General features: G+C 46.7%; 1 protein-coding gene across 2 annotated transcripts; it reads right to left on the bottom strand.

Moving 5' to 3' along the window:
* Positions 1-2,160: 2,160 nt before the first annotated feature.
* On the bottom strand, positions 2,161-16,647 carry LOC140900886 (aquaporin-2-like). 2 transcript variants are annotated; one of them, XM_073318811.1, is made up of 4 exons: positions 16,224-16,647; positions 6,949-7,113; positions 5,776-5,856; positions 2,173-3,831 (listed from the first exon to the last, which is right to left on the bottom strand). In XM_073318811.1, exons 1-4 carry the CDS (start codon positions 16,584-16,586, stop codon positions 3,616-3,618), a joined length of 825 nt encoding a protein of 274 aa, XP_073174912.1. In that variant the 5' UTR covers positions 16,587-16,647; the 3' UTR covers positions 2,173-3,615. The 2 variants fall into 2 exon arrangements, with proteins under 2 accessions (XP_073174914.1, XP_073174912.1); XM_073318813.1 differs by lacking the exon at positions 5,776-5,856 and having other exon boundaries at positions 2,161-3,831.
* Between the last annotated feature and the right edge of the window lie 2,122 nt (positions 16,648-18,769).

Consider the following 18,769-nt stretch of genomic DNA (forward strand, 5'->3'; position numbering starts at 1 on the left):
GAAAATGTAGAAAACATCCAAAAATAGTTAATTTTTTTCTGCAGCTATGAAGGTTAGAAACTTAGGTTTTTTTCTTAAATGTGAGCTGATATTGTCACCTAATCACACACATACAGGAGCTGGGAGTTTAAGAACAGCAGGAAATATCCTGAGACCACAATAGAATTATGAGAGTTGGCAAACGTCCCGCCAAACGGCTGATGGTTTTTAGGTTGCAGCGACTCAGCGCCAGCCAAGGGGCAAAACAATAAAGAGGCTGTGTGCCTGCTTGATGAGATGAGAGGCAGCATGGCCTAGTGGCTAGTGCTCTGGCCTAGAGCTGGGTTCTGGTCCCAGCTCTGCCAGTGGGTAACCTTGGGCAAATCATGCCCCCCGTGCCTCAGTTTCCCCATCTGTAAAATGGGGATAATTAAATTGCCCACTTTTGTCAAGTGCTTTGCAATCTGCCGAGGTGGTGTTAATATTATTCTCCGGAGACTGCAGCCATGAGGCGGCGGCTTGCACCAAGCTATGGGAAGCATGGTAGGGTGCTGCGGGAGATCCCCATGGGCAGCTAATCCAGTGGCCACAGGGTAATGGCCAAAGTGAGCCAGATGATAATTGAGGAAGAAAGAGAAAAATAAAAACCCTTTGTGGCATCCCTCTGATGCTGAGTACCTGCATAATGCTGGTGGCTAGGTTGCTGTTTTCGGGGCTAAAAGGACAGGTTCATTTTGGTGTCTTGGAGCCATCTCAGAGCAGAGTGGGGCTGAGCATTTCTGAAATGATAGGATCTCGCATATCTATAGTACCAGCGTTTCACCCTTCTCCACTGGCATCAATAAAACAATGGGCCTGAGGTCTGGAGCATCAGGACTCAAAGGATAAACCTCAAGTCAGAGAGAGCAAGAGGTTATCCCGTGCAATATTTCCATTTTCCTTGTTGATGTGGCAGCCATGCTTTGAGGGTCCATTGATATATGGTTTATAAAGGGTTAATAATACATGTTACAGACATACCATTATTCATGCTTCTAAGTGCCTCAGGAGCAGATGTTATAGTTGGTAATAAGCAACCCCATAGACCTGCTGGATTCTACAGCAATCTATTGTAAGTGATTAACAGCTTATTAAAACAATGCCTTCTCTTTTATTGACCCCGGTTAAAACTATTTAGAAACAGAAGCTCAGCTGCAAAGTGTGGTTCCTTTGGCTTAGTCCTGGGTTTCCTTCAGGCAGATCTGATCCCTGTGACACCAGGTGTGATCTGAGTTACATTAGTGTAAATCTGGAGCGACTCCCCTGGTGTAAACGGGGCAGATTCTCAGCTAGTGTAAACTGGTATAGCTCCATTGCAGCAAAGGAGCCGGATTCTGAAGTGGTGTAAATTGCCGCCCCGCCAGTGAAGTGAAGGATCTGCTGCCCAGCTCCTCAGAGGTACTGAGGCACCTAACTCCCATTTGGGACTTAGGCACCTAAATACCTTGGAGAGGATGGGACCAGCTTCCCAGCTGGTGTAAATTGGTTTACGTTAAAGTAAATAAGCCATTACCCCAGTTGTTGTAATTTAGTGTCATTCCCTTGATGTCAGAGGGTTAGATTCTCAACGGATGTAAATTGGGGCCAAGGGGCCATTGGGGCCAAGGGGCCAGATCCCCAGAGGGCATAAATCAGCATGAATCCATTGACGTCACTGGCCAGACTGTCAGCTGGTGTAGCTCCATTGACTGCTGTAGGTCAGTTGATGCCTGCTGAGAATTTGGCCTACAGGTGTAGCAGAGATCAGATTTGATTGTCACAAGCGGGTAATAAAAATGTGACACACTGGAGTACTGATAAGGGACGGATCTTTATTTTGTGTCCCCAGTTAGATGATGTGGACTGGGTTGATAAAAGGTTAATATGTCCGGTCTTACCATCCAAAACAAGTAAAAAAGCTACAATGTGTTGCTGGTGATAGAAAGGGGGCTGCGTTCTACCCCAGAGGTGGCTGCATTTCAGTGGTGGGTGAGTAATCATTACACACCCACTTTTACCATCTGGTCTCATTCTGAGGACATAAATGACTATTCTGTGTCAGGATAGCAGAATGTGGTCTAATGCAGAACCAGTTTGTAAAGCACTTTGGGATGAACTACTATATAAATGCGAGTCTCTTATTTTATTGATTTGACATGTAAATGCAAATTTAAAGTGCTTTATTTGAAATTAATACAACAAATATTCAAATATATTTAAAAAAATCATTTTCATGGCTCCGTTCCATTTCATTTTAGCTTTACTCACAATCACAATGAACAATAAGTTAAAATGTCTATAGCAGAAAGAGAACAGTCATTGACATTGGTTAGTACTGGAATGTAAAAATGAAGAATCTGAATAAATATATACAGTCATTATTTATGCCAGCTGATTGCGAGGATAAGTTTTGGGTAAGTTCCTTGGGCTCTTCTGTCAGCCAGTAAGAATTACGTTTTCCTTAGGAAAGTAACTACAATAAGAAATATTTTTAAAAAAGAAAAGAAAATTGGTGATTTAAATGATATTGTTTGGACCTGACTCAAATCACATTTTAAATCAGTGAACTCTATCACTTTAGTTCAATCTACAGAGAGACAGGGCAAGTTTTTTGTTTTTGTTTTAAAACTATTCTGATTGGAAGAAGAGGCTTAGGGCACAGGGGGCCATATTTTTAGTCCTGACACAGAACAGGTTAGGGCACCGCTGCTTTACCTGCCGGGGGAAATGCAGCCACCTCTGGGGTGGGATTTAAGAGCCACAAGGATGCCTGTGACAATTTAATACAAGAATAAGGAGGAGCTTGGGCATACAGTGAATTAGACTTGGAGGCAAATGTCTAGGGAACAAGCCGGGAGATGGCTCTGGGGAATACAGAAGGGCTGTCGTTCTCTGTAGAAACATGGGAGCTGGCACACCGGAGGAACCAGCCAGATGAAGTTTATCAAAGCTCTCCTGATAGGATGGATGATGAGCCGCTTGCTGCTCGTTACATGGGACACACTCCAGTCTGGGTCCAAGCAGCCATTGCAGTGAGAGAAGTGTGAGACACTGGGGGAGCGGACCAGAATAGGTAGCAATCACCCTGCTCCATTAAATGGCAACAGTAATAAAAACAACGCTAATATATAGCGCTTTCAAGTGCTCAGCAAATATTAATCCATCACGAGAGCTCAGTGAGGTGGGAAGTAGTATTACCCTCCTTCTACAAATGGGGAAACTGAGGTATGGAGAAAAGAAGCGATGTGCCAAATTACATTTGGTGGCAGAGCTAGGAATCGGGCCCAGGAGTTCTGCCTCCTGGGGTTGCCATCCTGAGGCCGCTGGGGTCAGTGTGTTCTGCAGGCAGAGCCGGTGTTTGGTTCAGGCAAGGGGTTGTTGACGGACCGTAAAGGTGGAAAGCTGGTGAGCATAGGGAAGGTTAAGTGAATTGCCCAGGGAATGGGGCACAGCTAACAATGGGAGCAAACCTTTTACGGCTCATTGGGGCAACTTCTGGCCGCTTTACTCTGCTGCGAAAGTGGGGAAAGTGCATTTGTCACTCGTCCGAACGTGTGCTGGTCTAAAAGAGATGCCGGAGAACATGGCTAGCTCCTTTTGAAGCCCATGGGGGCTTAGCTAGACTTTCTCTGTCACCCCCCTTGGCAGAGTCTGTGGGGAGTGCAGCTCCATCGACTGCCTCCGGTGAACGTCGCGCTCTTCCCAGTCCTCCTCAGGCTCGAGGCCTTTGAAGATGGCGAGTCTCTCTGATAGGGTCTTTGTGTGTGGGAAGAGAATATAATTGTAGATCAGCGAGGCCACCACTGCACCAGCCAAGGGTCCCAGCCAGAAGACCTGGGCAGATGGAGAGAGAAAAAATAAGGCTCCCGAATCAGCCACAGGACTCAGAAATTTATCTGGAACTTGAGATGAACAGCAGATATTTATGGATCTGAGTCTGGTCTTCTAGCCACCTAAGCTTGAGTTCTCTCTGCATTTGGGAACCAACGGGGCTCAAAATTGGCCCATGGCCATAACCTTTTCATCCCAGTGGGACACATCCATCCATCTATATTTGCTTCATCTTGATCTCCACTGCTTTTTGGACCCAAAACAGACCCTTTTGTCTGAACTACCATCCCCAAAGCGCTGGTGGTTCTGATAAAATGGATCTGAAAACAACCCTGGCTTTTTTAGTGGTTGGTTTTGTGGAACCAAGATCAAACCAATGAGCTTTTGCAACACTAAATCTAAGTCCGCTGTAAACTCTCTGTGTAGCTGCTCTAAACCGGTGGGAAAGAGCTCTCCCATTGACTTAATTAATCCACCCCCAACTTCTCACAGTGTGGTGCTTAAATTGGCATAAATTATGTTGCTCAGGGGAGTGGCTAATTCACACCACTGGAGTGACATAATTTATGTCGTCTTAAACTCTAGTGCAGCCATTGCCCAAACCTGGTTTAGGGATTGTGATGAAACCAAAACTTTGGAAAGTGGTGCAGGCTTGTGGTTCGAACACACTACTGAGCATTTAACCTCTTTGGTTCTGTGCTCAGCCGGGCGAATAGAAGATTGGGAATTGTGACTCTTGGGTTTTCTTCCCAGCCTTTGTGGGGAATGAGGACCAGTGGTTAGATCAGGGCTGGGACTGGGAACCAGGACTCCTGAGTTCTGGTCCCAGTTCTGGAAGGGAAAGTGGTCTAGTGGTTAAAGTAGGGAGGCAGGATTTCTTTTCTTTTCTCAGTTCGAGTATTAAATTGCTCTCTGATCTAAAGCAAGGCCCTTCCCCTCTCTGAGGCTTGGTTTGTCCATCTGGGTGAATGGAGATAGTGATATTACCCACCTTTATAAAGTGCTTTGAGATCTTTGAATGTTCATTAGATTGCATCAGTAGATAAGTGCTAAGTAGTATAACTTCAGTGTTATTTATTTAGTCACCTTAATCACCTTGGTGATTTGGGTAAAATGAGACTGAGATGACCACCAAACTCGGTTTGATTTATGCAAAATCCCAGACTGAAGCAATGCAGTTCTGCAAAACTAAAACACAGCTTCCATGTGTTCCAGGACTCTAGTTCTGAATCTGCTCTTGGCAGGCACATTTTCCTGGTCAACATGCAAAAGAAACATTTTTCAAGATGGCTGTTGCCTGACCTCTGACCCAGGAAGTCGCTCAAACTCACAGAACTTTTGCTAAAACTTGCCAAGAATGAGCAAAGCGTCTCTTCCTCTACCCCTTTTCTGGTTCGCTGAACACAAACCTTGGATTCCAAACAGATGCCGACCACATCTGATGGAAAAATTGAACCATGCTGGTTCAGACTAGAATCGGGAAAGATTAGTTGGATAATAACTAGAGTTAAAGTCTCGGTAGGTTTTGTGCCTACTGCCAACTCACATAGAATGAACCACACACCCTTTTCCTGTTGCAACTTAGCCAGTTGGTTAGGCAATTCCGGGCTATGGTTTGCTGTATCTATTGCTCCCAATCTCTAGATCTTTCTTCCAGGTGGCAACCAGAGCCTGGTTTGGATAATATTATTATTACCCTTCTCACTGTTAAAATGCCAGCAGCTAGGCTGACTCTCGAGAGTTCTAGAAATATCGACACCACAGTGCCTAGGCTAGAGTTGGGTCTCCTGGAATAAGAGATTTATCTTTCATTAAAGGTTACATCATGTGATGAAACTTCCAGGAATACGTCCAACCACAATTGGCAACCCTATGCGTGGCAGCTCGTCCTGCCAAAACTGCACCCAGATCTGCAGCTATGAGGAATGCGGGGGGCTGAATTCTTACCCAATGGGCGCTGAAGTCTCCTACTATCACAGCTGGGGCGAAAGATCTGGCGGGGTTCATAGAGCAGCCGGTGTAGTGGATCTGGGGGGTGGGGGTGAAAAAGGGGCACGGTTATTATTAACCACCAAACTCTTTCAGCAACAAGACTATCTTTAAACGCCTTAGCCTGCTGTTAGCATGCTTCGTTCATTGGCGCAAGCCTTGGGGGGGAGGGATAGCTCAGTGGTTTGAGCATTGGCCTGCTAAACCCAAAGTTGTGAGCTCAATCCTTGAGGGGGCCATTTAGGGATCAGGGCAAAAATTGGGGATTGGTCCTGCTTTGAGCAGGGCGTCAGTCTAGATGACCTCCTGAGGTCCCTTTCAACCCTGATATTCTATGATTCTATGATTCAGTCCTCCAGGCAGGAAAAGAATGACGGGCATCTTTCACCAACCAGTTGTATAGCTAGTTAAATGAGCTAAATTCTCTCATTGCTCCTGCTGGAAGGGGCTGGGCCTTGAGTAGCTGGGAATTTCCCTCCAGCTCTGGGAGCTCTTATGGAAAGCACGGTCTAATGGGTAAAGCACAGAATTGTTGCCTGCTCAGCTACACAGGTGTTGGGCAAGTCTCCTCAATTACCTCCCCTGTAATATGGAGATGATACTGACCTAGATCCAAAAGGGGGTCATTCATGTTTGCAAAGGGCTTCAAGATCCGTGGAGGGAATCTGCATACTAGTCTCTGCTGCATCTCTAGTTTGGGGAGTCTGGGGCTGGAGCGATCTATGTTGGGTATTTATTATTTGTAGTGTTACCATAGTGCTTTGGAGCCATGCACATGACCGCATTGTGCTAGGGACTGGGCAAACACAGAATGTTCTCCATTACTGTCGTACCTCAGCACCTCACAACCATTAACTGACTTAGCCTCACAACACCCCTGAGGGCAGGGAATTGCTACTCTTCCCCTTTGGGAAGGCACAGAGAGGCTAAGTGACTTGCCTAAGGTCACACAGGAAAGCTGTTGCAGAGCAAGGAATCAAAACCAGCTCTTACAAATCCCAAGCTGACACCCTAGCCACTGGACCATTCTTCCTCTGCTTGGTAGAGCACCCCACCTAGTGAAACTATCTGGGACATGGGCATGCTTGTGTCATGGCTCTAAAATGCAAAAGCCAGGCCATTGTGACGCACCCCCAGCAAGTGACCCACAGCGACAGAAAGGCCGATGGACAAGGCCGGAGAGCCGACATTATCGCTTCTCTGGTCATCGGTGGAAGCAAAAATGCACAGGACCAGCTGGAAGGTGAGGAACAGCTCGACGGTGACAGCCTGGCCTGGAGTCGTGTCGTTGTGTAGCTGAAACGAGAGGAAAGCAGCTTCTCAGTAATGAGCGTGCGCCCTTCCCCGGTGCTTTAGGAAGAGGAACAGGTCGATGGCTTGGTGAACTGGGCACAAAAGAAAACCATATGCGTTTTAATAGGGCTGAATGTAAATGAAGACATCTGGGAGCAAAGCATGCAGGCCAGACTTACAGGGCAGGGGAGCTCTGTCCTCGGAAGCAGTGACTCTGAAAAAGATTTGGGGGTCATGGTGGGGAATCAGCTGTGTCCGAGCTCCTCGTGTGACATTTGTGGCCAAAAAGGGCTATTACCATCCTAGGAATCACAGACAGGGGAATCTTGAGTAGAAGAGGCGCCATAGAGACAGGGCTGGAGCACCCATGGGAAAAAATTAGCACCCACTGGCAGCCAGCTTCCCCCTTTTGCCCCCAGCGCCTCCCGGCCGCCAGCAACCCTGCCGATCAACTCCTCTCCCTGCCTCCGACTCACAACAATCAGCTGTGACTCACAACAATCAGCTGTTTCGCGGCATGCAGGGGGCTCTGGGAGGAAGCGGAGGAGCGGGGATGGGGTGTGCTCGGGGGAGGGGGCTGGAAAAGGCGGGGAAGAGACTGTGCAGGGGCAGGAAGAGGCGGGGACTTGGGAGAAAGGTTGGGTGGGGCAGGGCTTGGGGCAGAGCGGGGGCGGGAAGAGGCAGGACAGGGGGCTTGGGGGAAGGGGTTGGGTGGGGGCGGGGGTGGGGGCGGAGCCGGGGTTAAGCACCCCCTGGGCCCAGAGGAAGCTGGTGCCTATGAGAAGAGAGTTTATTTTACCTCTGTATTTGGCATTGGCGGGAGCACTGCTGGAATCCTGTGTCCAGCCCTGGCGCTCACAATTCAAGAAGGATGTTGAGGGGTTCAGAGAAGAGCCAGGAGAATGATTAAAAGATTGGAAAACATTGAGACTGAGCGCTTTGAGTCTATCTATTTAGCTTGCAAAGAGAAGGTGAAGGGGGGACTGGATTGCACAGTCTACAAGTATCTCCACGGGGAGCAAATATTTAATCGTGGGCTCTTCGTCCAGCAGAGGAAGATCTAACGCGATCCATGAGCTGAAAGTTGATGCTAGCCCCATTCAGATGGGAAAGAAGGCATGCATTTTTAATGGTGAGAGTAATGAACCCACTGGAACCATGTACCAAGGATTGTGGGGGATTCTCCATCACTGCCATTTTTAAATCAAGACGGATTTAAATATTTTGAGGGAAGGTCTCTGGCCTATGTTATCCAGAAGGTCAGATTAGATGATCACAAATGGTCCCTTCTGGCCTTGGACTCTATGAATCTCCCTGCTAAACCCTGCCTGGTCCCTCCATCTGGAAGGCTTGGAGAAGGTACAGAGTAAGTACAGGCTGTGTAAGCTGCTCCACAGCTCTGCCAAGGCACCTTGGTTTTACCAGCATCACCCCCTGCAGTCCCAGGTCCCCACACAGCCCAGCTGATGCGCTTGTATCCTGCTCTGTAAAATCCCTGCTCTGTCAGCCTTTCCTCCACTCCAGCTTTGTCAATGCATCTCAGTCCTCACTTGTGCTCCTAGTCTGGATCCTTCCATCTCTGTCAACATATTGTCTTGACTTGTAAGGAACATAGGAACTGCCAGAGTGGATCGGAGTCAGGGCTCCACCTAGGTTTTTTTGAGTCCTTCAAAACTCTTTGGTCTCAATACTATCTTGTGGCAATGAGTTCCACAGGCTCATTGTGCATTGTGTGCAAGAGTATTTCCGTGCATGGTTTTGAAGAGTTTGCTGCCTTTCCGTATCGGTCTCCTTGTTCTTGTACGGTGCTATTCCCATGCTGTGCCTCTTTTAAGGAGATCCTGCCAAATGTCTAGTAGTTGGGAGGTGTGCCGTCAAGGACTCTAATGAGACCCACAAAATTCATGTCACTTGTGACCCGAGACAGTTTTTGAAAAGTTCAATTGTCGGGAAATGAGAGTTTTATTTTTCACAATGGTAATCACTGATTTGCGCGCTCTCTCTCTCTCTCTCTCTCGTGCACACGCACGCACAGTATGTACCTAGCATGTACCAGTGTCCAGGTCAGCCTTTCCAAGCAGTCACTTCTCTGCTCAGCAATTGCACTAAACCTAATCTGACCACACTTCGAGAGAACATCTCCAGTGTACGTTTTGCAATATAAATGGCCGCTCGTGTTTCCTTAATCCAATGTAAGTGACGGTACCATGGGACGTTGCTGGTGAATTGACCAATTTGCGGTGCGAGTGGTGCTCTGGGGTTGGCTGAGATCTTATCTATGGTCCAGCTACGCTGCTGGAGCCTGAGCCATGCACTGTTAAATACTGAAATCTAGATGTTTTAGACAGAACCAGAAATTCCACCTGCAGTTTTTTTCCCCCTCACTGTATCACCTCTTTGCCGGCCAGGAAGGTTAAGGCCTACATTCTGATCTCCATTACGCTGGTATAAAGCCAGGGATTGCATAACTCCGGATTTACACGGGCGTTACTGAAGCCTGGATTACACACTGCTGTCGGAGGTGTGACCACAGACCCAGCTGAGCTAGCTTTGATCTAGTCACTAGAATAGCAATCGCAGTGATGTAGTAAAGTGGTCATCAAAGGGTTAACTAGGTTACTCCCAGTACTCTGGGTTGGAGCCCTGATCCACTTCTCCCTTACTTTCTGTTTAGTCCATGAGAAGTTTTCCCCATCCCCCTCTTCTGTTGTGATGCAGTTAAAAACAAAGAAACAAGTTTCCTGCCTGTGGTCCTGTGAGTCGACTGGTTTTTGTTGCACTGAGCAGTCCCTTTGCAAAATCTGGTGAGCTGGGTTCTCAGCTATTGTTAGGGGCACGAGCTATATCCAGACTAGGGATGTCTATCTACAAGTGCGGCAAATTAAATCACACCTCTAATTGCAGTGCAGACTTTGTGCAGTCATTTCGGGAATGTGATTCCTAGTCATACTGGTACAGCTCCTACTGTCGAGGCAGTTCTACAGGTCTAAAAGTGCTTTATTCCAGCATACCTTATTCCTCCTCCCTTACAGGAATGAGTCATACAGATATGAGGATTTTTATATTGGCATAACTGCATTCACACTGGGGCAGGTTGCACTGTTTTCGCTATGTCGGTTCAGTTAAAGCAGTGAACTTTTGGGTGTAGACAAGGCCTGAGAAGAGAAGCTAGCCCCCCTCTTTAGCCTTTTAGTCCAGCGTTGCCAACTCTCATGAGTTTGTCATGAGTCTCATGATAATTATTGTTTTCCTTAAAGCCCCAGCTCCTGGAATCAAGTGATGATTTCAGCCTTTGTTCTTCATGAAAAAGTAAGTTTCTAGCTTCAAAATGTGACCCCAGTTCATCCCAAAGGCTCAAAAAGCAGAGGCCAAATAAAAAGAGCAGCAAATCTAGTATTTTGACGTAATTTCATGATTTTAAAGCCAATCTCAGGATTTTTGGTGCGCATGACTCATGATTTGTGAGCATTTGGGCCTGGCAATACTGTGTTATTTACAAACCAGAGCTGATCCTTTCACCTCCCTGTGTAGCGTGAGGAGCTCTATATGTCACATATGTTGCATCCTGGGGGGAGAGTGATAGAGCTCTGGAACGGCAGGCATCTGTCTGTGCCCAGGACAGGTACATGCAAGGAGCAGCGGGACTGTGTAGGCTTTTCCTACCTTGCTCACTGACCTGGAGGGGAGCTCAGTACTGTGGTCCTTTCAGATGTGCAAAGCCTAGCTCTATGCATCCTTGCTGCTCTGCTGATTTCATCGCATAAACACGGTGAGCGCTACCAGAGGGCACACGAACTATTTAAAGGGATAGTACACTATTCCTACGCGTGACAACAGCTGAGAGATGCTGTTAGCTTTCTGTCGGTCCTGACCTGGATTTGATTCAAATTGCTAGATCACTTGAAAAATACAGGGCCTGATGCTACTTGTCCTTGCCTTTGAGTAATCATTCACACCTGCATAGACTTTAAGGTCAGAAGGGACCATCATGATCATCTAGTCTGAATCCTGCACATCGCAGGCCACAGAACCTCGCCCACCCACTGCTGTAATAGACCCCGAACCTCTGGCTGAGTTACTGAAGTCCTCAAATCACGATTTAAAGACTTGTACAAAGGCTACTATCTATTTAAGGTACTTGTATGTCCCTCCATTATTGTACTATCCAAAGTCTTTAAGGTATTTATCCTCACAGTTCCCCTGTAAGGCAGAGGTGTGCTATTATCCCCCTTTACATATGGGGAAACTGAGGCGCAGAGTGGCTATGTGATTGATCTATTATCACACAGGAAATCGGTGACAGAACAGGTACTTGAACTCTGGTCTCCATCATAGGTCATGTTTTCTAGATCTTTAATCATTTTGGTTGCTCTTCTCTGGACTTTCTCCCATTTGTCCATCTCTTTTCTTAAATGTGGCACCCAGAACTGGACACAATACTCCCGCTGAGCCCTAATCAGCCTGGAGTAGAGCGGAAGAATTACTTCTTGTGTCTTGCTTACAACACTCCTGCTAATACAGCCCAGAATGAAGTTTGCTTTTTGGCAATAGTATTACACTGTTGTTTCATATTTAGCTTGTGATCCACTTTGACCCCCCGATCGATCCCTTTCCGCAGTACTCCTTCCTAGGCAGTCATTTCCCAGTTTGTAGGTGTGCAACTGATTGTTCCTTCCTAAGTGGAGTACTTTGCATTTGGCCTTATTGAATTTCATCCTATTTATATCCCTCAGCCCACGCCACTTCCTGCGGCCCCCATTGGCCTGGAATGGCGAACCACAGCCAGTGAAAGCCGCGATCGGCCGAACCCGCGGAAATCTCCCACAGTATTCTTGCCAGCAAGTTAAAGAAATATGGGCTAGATGAATGGACTATAAGGTGGATAGAAAGCTGGCTAGATTGTTGGGCTCAATGGGTAGTAATCAATGGGTCCATGTCTAGTTGGCAGCTGGTATCAAGCGGAGTGCCCCAAAGATTGGTCCTGGGGCTGGTTTTGTTCAATATCTTCATTAATGATCTGGAGGATGGCATAGATTGCACCCTCAACAAGTTTGCAGATGACACTAAACTGGGAGGAGAGGTAGATACGCTGGAGGGTAGGGATAGGATACAGAGGGACCTAGACAAATTAGAGGATTGGGCCAAAAGAAATCTGATGAGATTCAAGAAGGACAAGTGCAGGGTCCTGCACTTAGGACGGAAGAATCCCATGCACCGCTACAGACTAGGGACTGAATGGATAGGCAGCAGTTCTGCGGAAAAGGACCTAGGGGTTACAGTGGCTGAGAAGCTGGATATGAGTCAACAGTGTGCCGTTGTTGCCAAGAAGGCCAATGGCATTTTGGGATGCATAAGTAGGGGCATTGCCAGCAGATCGAGGGACATGATCGTTCCCCTCTATTCAACATTGGTGAGGCCTCATCTGGAGTACTGTGTCCAGTTTTGGGCCCCACACTACAAGAAGGATGTGAAAAAATTGGAAAATGTCCAGTGGAGGGCAACAAAAATGATTAGGGGGCTGGAGCACATGTCATATGAGGAGCGGCTGAGGGAACTGGGATTATTTAGTCTGCAGAAGAGAAGAATGAGGGGGGATTTGATAGCTGCTTTCAGCTACCTGAAAGGGGGTTCCAAAGAGGATGGCTCTAGACTGTTCTCAGTGGTAGCAGATGACAGAACGAGGAGTAATGGTCTCAAGGTGCAGTGGGGGAGGTTTAGATTGGCTATTAGGAAAAACTTTTTCACTAGGAGGGTGGTGAAGCACTGGAATGCATTACCTAGGGAGGTGGTGGAATCTCCTTCCTTTGAAGTTTTTAAGGCAGTCTTGACAAAGCCCTGGCTGGGATAATTTAGTTGGGATTGGTCCTGCTTTGAGCAGCGGGTTGGACTAGGTCCCAGAATATTCTATGATTCTATGATAAGTGGCAGGTAAACAAACCATCCCAGCCCGCAAGGAGCTTACCCTGACGGGCCACATGCTAAAGGTTACCGATCCCTGCTTCAGACCATTTCTCCAGTTTGTCCAGATCATTTTGACTTTTAATTCTATTCTCCAAAGCACTTGCAACCTCTCTCAGCTTGTTATCGTCCACAAACTTTATAAGTGTACTCTCTATGCCATTATCTAAATCACTGATGAAGATATTGAACAGAACCAGACACAGAACTAACTTTTGCACGACGCCACTTGATATGCCCTTCCAGCTTGATTGTGAACCACTGATTACTCTCTGGGAACAGTTTTCCAACCAGTTTTGCACCCACCTTATAGTAGCTCCATCTAGATTGTATTTCCCTAGTTTGTTTATGAGACGGGTATGCCAGACACTATCAAAAGCCTTACAAAATCAAGATATACCACAGCGACTGCTTCCCCACATCCACAAGACTTGTTATCTTGTCAAAGAAAGCAAGTAGGTTGGTTTGACATGATTTGTTCTTGACAAATCCATGCTGACTGTTACTTATCACCTTCTTATTTTCTAAGTGTCTGCACATCGATTGCTTAATTATTTGCTCCATTATCTTTCTGGGTACTGAGGTTAAGCTGACTGGTGTGTAATTCCCTGGGTTGTCCTTAGATGGGCACTATATTTGCCCTTTTCCAATCCTCTGGAATCGTACCAGTCTGCCATGACTTTTAGAAGATAATCGCTAATGGCTCAGATCTCTCCTCAGTCAGCTCCTTGAGAATGCTAGGATGTGCTTCATCCTGGTGACTTGAAAATTTGTCTAATTTTTAACTTGTTCTTTCCCTATTTTAGCCTCTGAGCCAACCTCATTTTCACTGGCATTCACTATGTTAGATGTCCAATTACTACTAAACTTTTTGGTGAAAACTGAAACAAAAAAGTCATTTAGCACTTCTGCCATTTCCACATTTTCTGTTGCTGTCCCCCCAGCTCCCATTGAGTAACGGGTTTACTCTGTCCTTGGTCTTCCTCTTGCTTCTAATGTATTTGTAGAATGTTTTCTTGTTACCCTTTATGTCTCTAGCTAGTTTGATTTAGTTTCGTGCCTTGGACTTTCTAATTTTGTCCCTACATACTTGTGTTGTTTGTTTATATTCATCCTTCAAAATTTGACCTAATTTCCACTTTTTGTAGGATACTTGTTTGAGTTTCAGATCATTGAAGATCTCCTGGTTAAGCCAGGGTGGTCTCTTGCCATACTTCCTATCCTTCCTGTGCAGTGGGATAGTTTGCTTTTGTGCCCTTAGTAATGTCTCTTTGAAAAACTGCCAACTCTCTTGAGCTGTTTTTCCCCTTAGACTTGCTTCCCAAGGGATCTTACCCATCAACCGTTTGCTTAAATCTGCCTTCTTGAAATCCATTATCTTTATTCTGCTCTTTTCCCTCCTCCCATTCCTTAGAAGCATGAACTCTGCCACTGCATGAACACTTTCACCCAAGCTGCCTTCCACTTTCAAATTCTCAACCAGTTGTTCCCCATTTGCCAAACTCAAATCTAGAAGAGCCTCTTTCCTAGTGGCTTTCTCTACCTTCTGAAATAAAAAAATGGTCTCCAATACAGTCCAAGAACTTGTTGGAAAATCTATGCCCAGCTGTGTTATTTTCCCAACAGATGTCTGGGTAGTTGAAGTCCCCTGTCACCACCAAGTCCTGTGCTTTGGATGATTTGGATGAGAATCTGGTCCAGAGATATCAGGCTAGTTTACATAACCGAGAACCTGACCCATAATGTTTTTGTTATTAGGGGCATGGTAAAGGAGAGCCCACATAATGAGAATGCTGGAGTTAACAGCAGTATTACCAACCCCAAGCATTAAAAGACACAAGTCAGGCCTCCAAAAATCATGAGATTTAAAACTATTAATATATTTGGGGTTCTTTTTTGTAGCCTTTTAGTTTTTGAACTTTTAGGATACCCTAGGGTCATTTTCAAACTTTTCTTTGCAGCCATCAAGGCTGGAAACTTACAAGTTTTAAAAATAAAAACTGCCTGTCTCAAAATCATATGACTCCAGGAGCTGGGGATTTAAGAAAGACACCAAATCGCTCAAGACTCGCGATCAAATTATGAGACTTGGCAGTGCTGTTATAGATGCTTTTCTTGTCTTCCTAGGTCAGCATGGGACCAGATTCTCCACTGGCTTGCAACCTGGTGTCATTTACACCTTGCAAAGTGGATTCATAATGCTCATGTTCTGATTTTGTAGCTGCTTAACCTCCCTACCCCACCCTTTTCCCAGGTGTCAATGATGGCACAAAATGCAAGGCAGTGGAGAATCCGGAGCCGGTGTGTTAATGACAGGGCATCAGCTGGGGTTTCTAGGTACAACTCCCCAAGTTCCCTTGTTTTTCTGCCTGTAAGTCAGAGCGTTAAATGTCTCCCTGCAATTTGATGTTGCACAGTGTACGAAACCAGAGTCAAATCCTTCTAACTTGCTACAGACCAGGGAAGGTGAGGCCGCGAGGTGGCACTGCCAGGGCAGGGGTCTCTACCGGGACTTGTGATTAACCAGGTGGGTCCGCTACCAGCCTTTGAAAGTAAAGCATTGAGTGGCATTATCTGATGCGAAGCAGCGATTGTATTTAAAAAAACCCGTCGTACCAGCTCTGATGTCCGGGTGCCTGGTGTGGAAGCAGCATCCTGGAAATACTGGCAAGACCTAACGTGGCAAGGAGACAGACTACATAGTCCCACACCAACAAGGATATTGTAGAGGTGGTGGAATATGCTCCCAGAGAAGGGTTAAGCATGGCAGAGCCAGGAACTCTGCAACATCTCTTATGTCAAAATGGCAGCTTGGCTGTGAATTTCCTGACTCCTGTTGGTTGGTCTCATAGGCCGCACTGGGGAATGCTTAGAGTGGGGGGAATTGGGAGCCAGGACCTCCAAGTTCTATTCCCACAGCTAGAAGGAAGCACGGTTTAATAGTTGGAACGCAGTACTGGGTGTCAGGACACCTGGGTTCATTCCCAGCAGAAGGAGGGAGGCAGGTCAGAGCAAGGGGGGTCTGGGAGGCAGGACTCCAGGGTTCTATTCCCAGCTATACGTGACCTCGCTTGACTTGCCTTCGTTTCCCCAAAAGCCCTACCCATCCATCACTCCTGTCCCCCTGAGAGCTCCTGCGCTGGTAGAATCCTTACCCTGTTGGCGGCCAAGTGTCCCCGGATGTTCGGCGGGGTGAGCTCGTACAGGAGAGCTGCCCCGGCGACTGCCCCCAGAAGCTGCGCCGCCATGTAGAAGACAGCTCTGAGGAAGGAGATGTGAGAGCCCACCAGGCACGCCACTGTCACTGCTGGGTTGATGTGCGCCCCGCTGATGTGCCCCAGGGCCTGGACCAGTGTGGCGATGGCCAAGCCGAAAGCCAGCGAGATCTGCAGGACGTCTGGGGGGGCCAAAGGCCAGCTGAGGGCAGAGCCCAGGCCAAAGAAGATGAAGAGCAGCGTGGCCAGAAACTCAGCAAAGACAGCCCGGGTGAAGGCTACGGAACGGAGCTCCCACATCATGGGGTTTGCCAGGAACGACCCTAACAGCTGCCTGATTGCTGCTGCTGTGGCTGCTGCCTGCAAAGGTGCTGGTGTGTGAGATATCTATCTATATATGTCTGTGTGCAGCAAATCCAGGGATCTGCTGCTGCAGGAGGTGGGGTCAGGGTCTTTGGAAACATGATGCTTTTTTTCCAGCTGTATCTGGCTTCAGATCCTGCCCCCTCTATTAACTTGCGAATGTGGCATGTGCCCATTTCAGGTGCTCATAAATTAGCTTCGAGAGATGCCATTAAAAACACAAAGCTGAGCTGCGTTATTCCTTTCCTTTTACTACGGTCCCTCTTCCTGTGTCACTCATTCCTTTCTCCCCTCTCTTCGCCTCCACTGGCCTTTTCAGCGGGGATGGGAAAATAAGGAAGTGGTGTTTTGGGGGAATTAGAGATAGGTCTGAACAGCTTGTCTCAATCTTGAACTTCCTCAAACTTTGAAGTTTGGATCCAGGTCTGAATATCTATCTATCTATCTATCTATCTATCTATCTATCTATCTATCTATCTATCTATCTATCTATCTATCTATCTATCTATCTATCTATCTATCTATCTATCTATCTATCTATCTATCTATCTATCTATCTATCTATCTATCTATCTATCTATCTATCTATCTATCTATCTATCTATCTATCTATCTATCTATCTATCTATCTATCTATCTATCTATCTATCTATCTATCTATCTATCTATCTATCTATCTATCCCCATACACAGCTATCTGTCTGACTATCTATCTATCTATCTATCTATCCCCATACACAGCTATCTGTCTGACTATCTATCTATCTATCTATCTATCTATCCCCATACACAGCTATCTGTCTGACTATCTATCTATCTATCTATCTATCCCCATACACAGCTATCTGTCTGACTATCTATCTATCTATCTATCTATCCCCATACACAGCTATCTGTCTGACTATCTATCTATCTATCTATCTATCCCCATACACAGCTATCTGTCTGACTATCTATCTATCTATCTATCTATCCCCATACACAGCTATCTGTCTGACTATCTATCTATCTATCTATCTATCCCCATACACAGCTATCTGTCTGACTATCTATCTATCTATCTATCTATCCCCATACACAGCTATCTGTCTGACTATCTATCTAATTGCTTTTGCTTTCTTTCTTTCTTGCTCCTCGCCATGTCCATCTGAAGTTTGGCAGGACTAGCCCATATTTTTTTACTGGGACGAGCTAGAAGTCCTGGGTCCCCAAGCCCCAGAAGTTTGAGAAGGTTTGAACACGGCGCTCGAGCTGCTCTTTGTGGCTCCGGCCCATTGCTGCACACAACCTCTAGCTTTTTCAAAGCCTGCGTTAAAACACAAACGGAATCTGGCTGGTGGGCTGTAGCCTTGTCCATAATGGGCATTTGTGTATGTATCCGTAAACCACCAATCAATTTGACGTGGTTGCTGGTGTCTGCCAAGGAAAGACCCAGAACTGGACGGATACAGTGATGCCAGCAAGTCTCTTTTGCAGTGGCAGAATTGGATGGGGGCCCTGGACTGGGGGTGCTGCGGGTGAGAGTTGAGGTGCATTGGCAAAACTGTGCATATGAGAGTCCAGGACTGGAATAGTAGGTTTGCATAGGGGAGACGTGTGGGTCAGGATTGTGGTGCATCCGGAGTTCTGGAATAGCAAGGGGCCTGGGGACTGTGGGTCAGGCCTGCGGTGCACTGGCAGAGACGTGGAATAGCCCAGGATTGGCACAGCACCGGGGCCTCCGGATTGGGACTGAGCTGCATTGGCAGAGCTCATCTTGCAAAGATGCATCTGTAATACCAGAAAGAAGCTGGAGTCTGAAAGAGCAACTATTGTCCTGCACCAGCCATTCCAGACTCCCCACATGATAAAGCCATCGGTGACTGCCACTAGCTGCGTCTATAAAGAGATATATAAACTCAATGGAGCTTGATTCAGCAGGCCTCCAGAGTGCATTATCTTTATGACCAAGGAATCCCTGTCTCAGAGTGCCCTACTGGTGAGGTGGGGTCAAAAGTACCAGGCAGAGATAGGACCTGGACTCTAAGAATGATTGGCTAGAAATTATGACCAGTGCAAATGATGCTCCGTGGCTTGAGGATTTAATGAACTTTTAAAAAGTTTCATTCAGAGTCGGGGGTGGG

The sequence above is a fragment of the Lepidochelys kempii genome, chromosome 20, assembly GCF_965140265.1.
Source record: "Lepidochelys kempii isolate rLepKem1 chromosome 20, rLepKem1.hap2, whole genome shotgun sequence".
NCBI lineage: Eukaryota > Metazoa > Chordata > Testudines > Cheloniidae > Lepidochelys > Lepidochelys kempii.

What these genes read in the sequence shown, in the direction of transcription:
- LOC140900886 (XM_073318811.1), bottom strand. Translation starts at nt 16,586, where the DNA reads ATGATGTGGGAGCTCCGTTCCGTAGCCTTCACCCGGGCTGTCTTTGCT. An exon ending in GACACTTGGCCGCCAACAGG is followed by an intron (nt 7,114 to 16,223) that starts GTAAGGATTCTA and finishes CTCTCGTTTCAG; the next exon opens with CTACACAACGACACGACTCC. An exon ending in CTGTGGGTCACTTGCTGGGG is followed by an intron (nt 5,857 to 6,948) that starts GTGCGTCACAAT and finishes CCCACCCCCCAG; the next exon opens with ATCCACTACACCGGCTGCTC.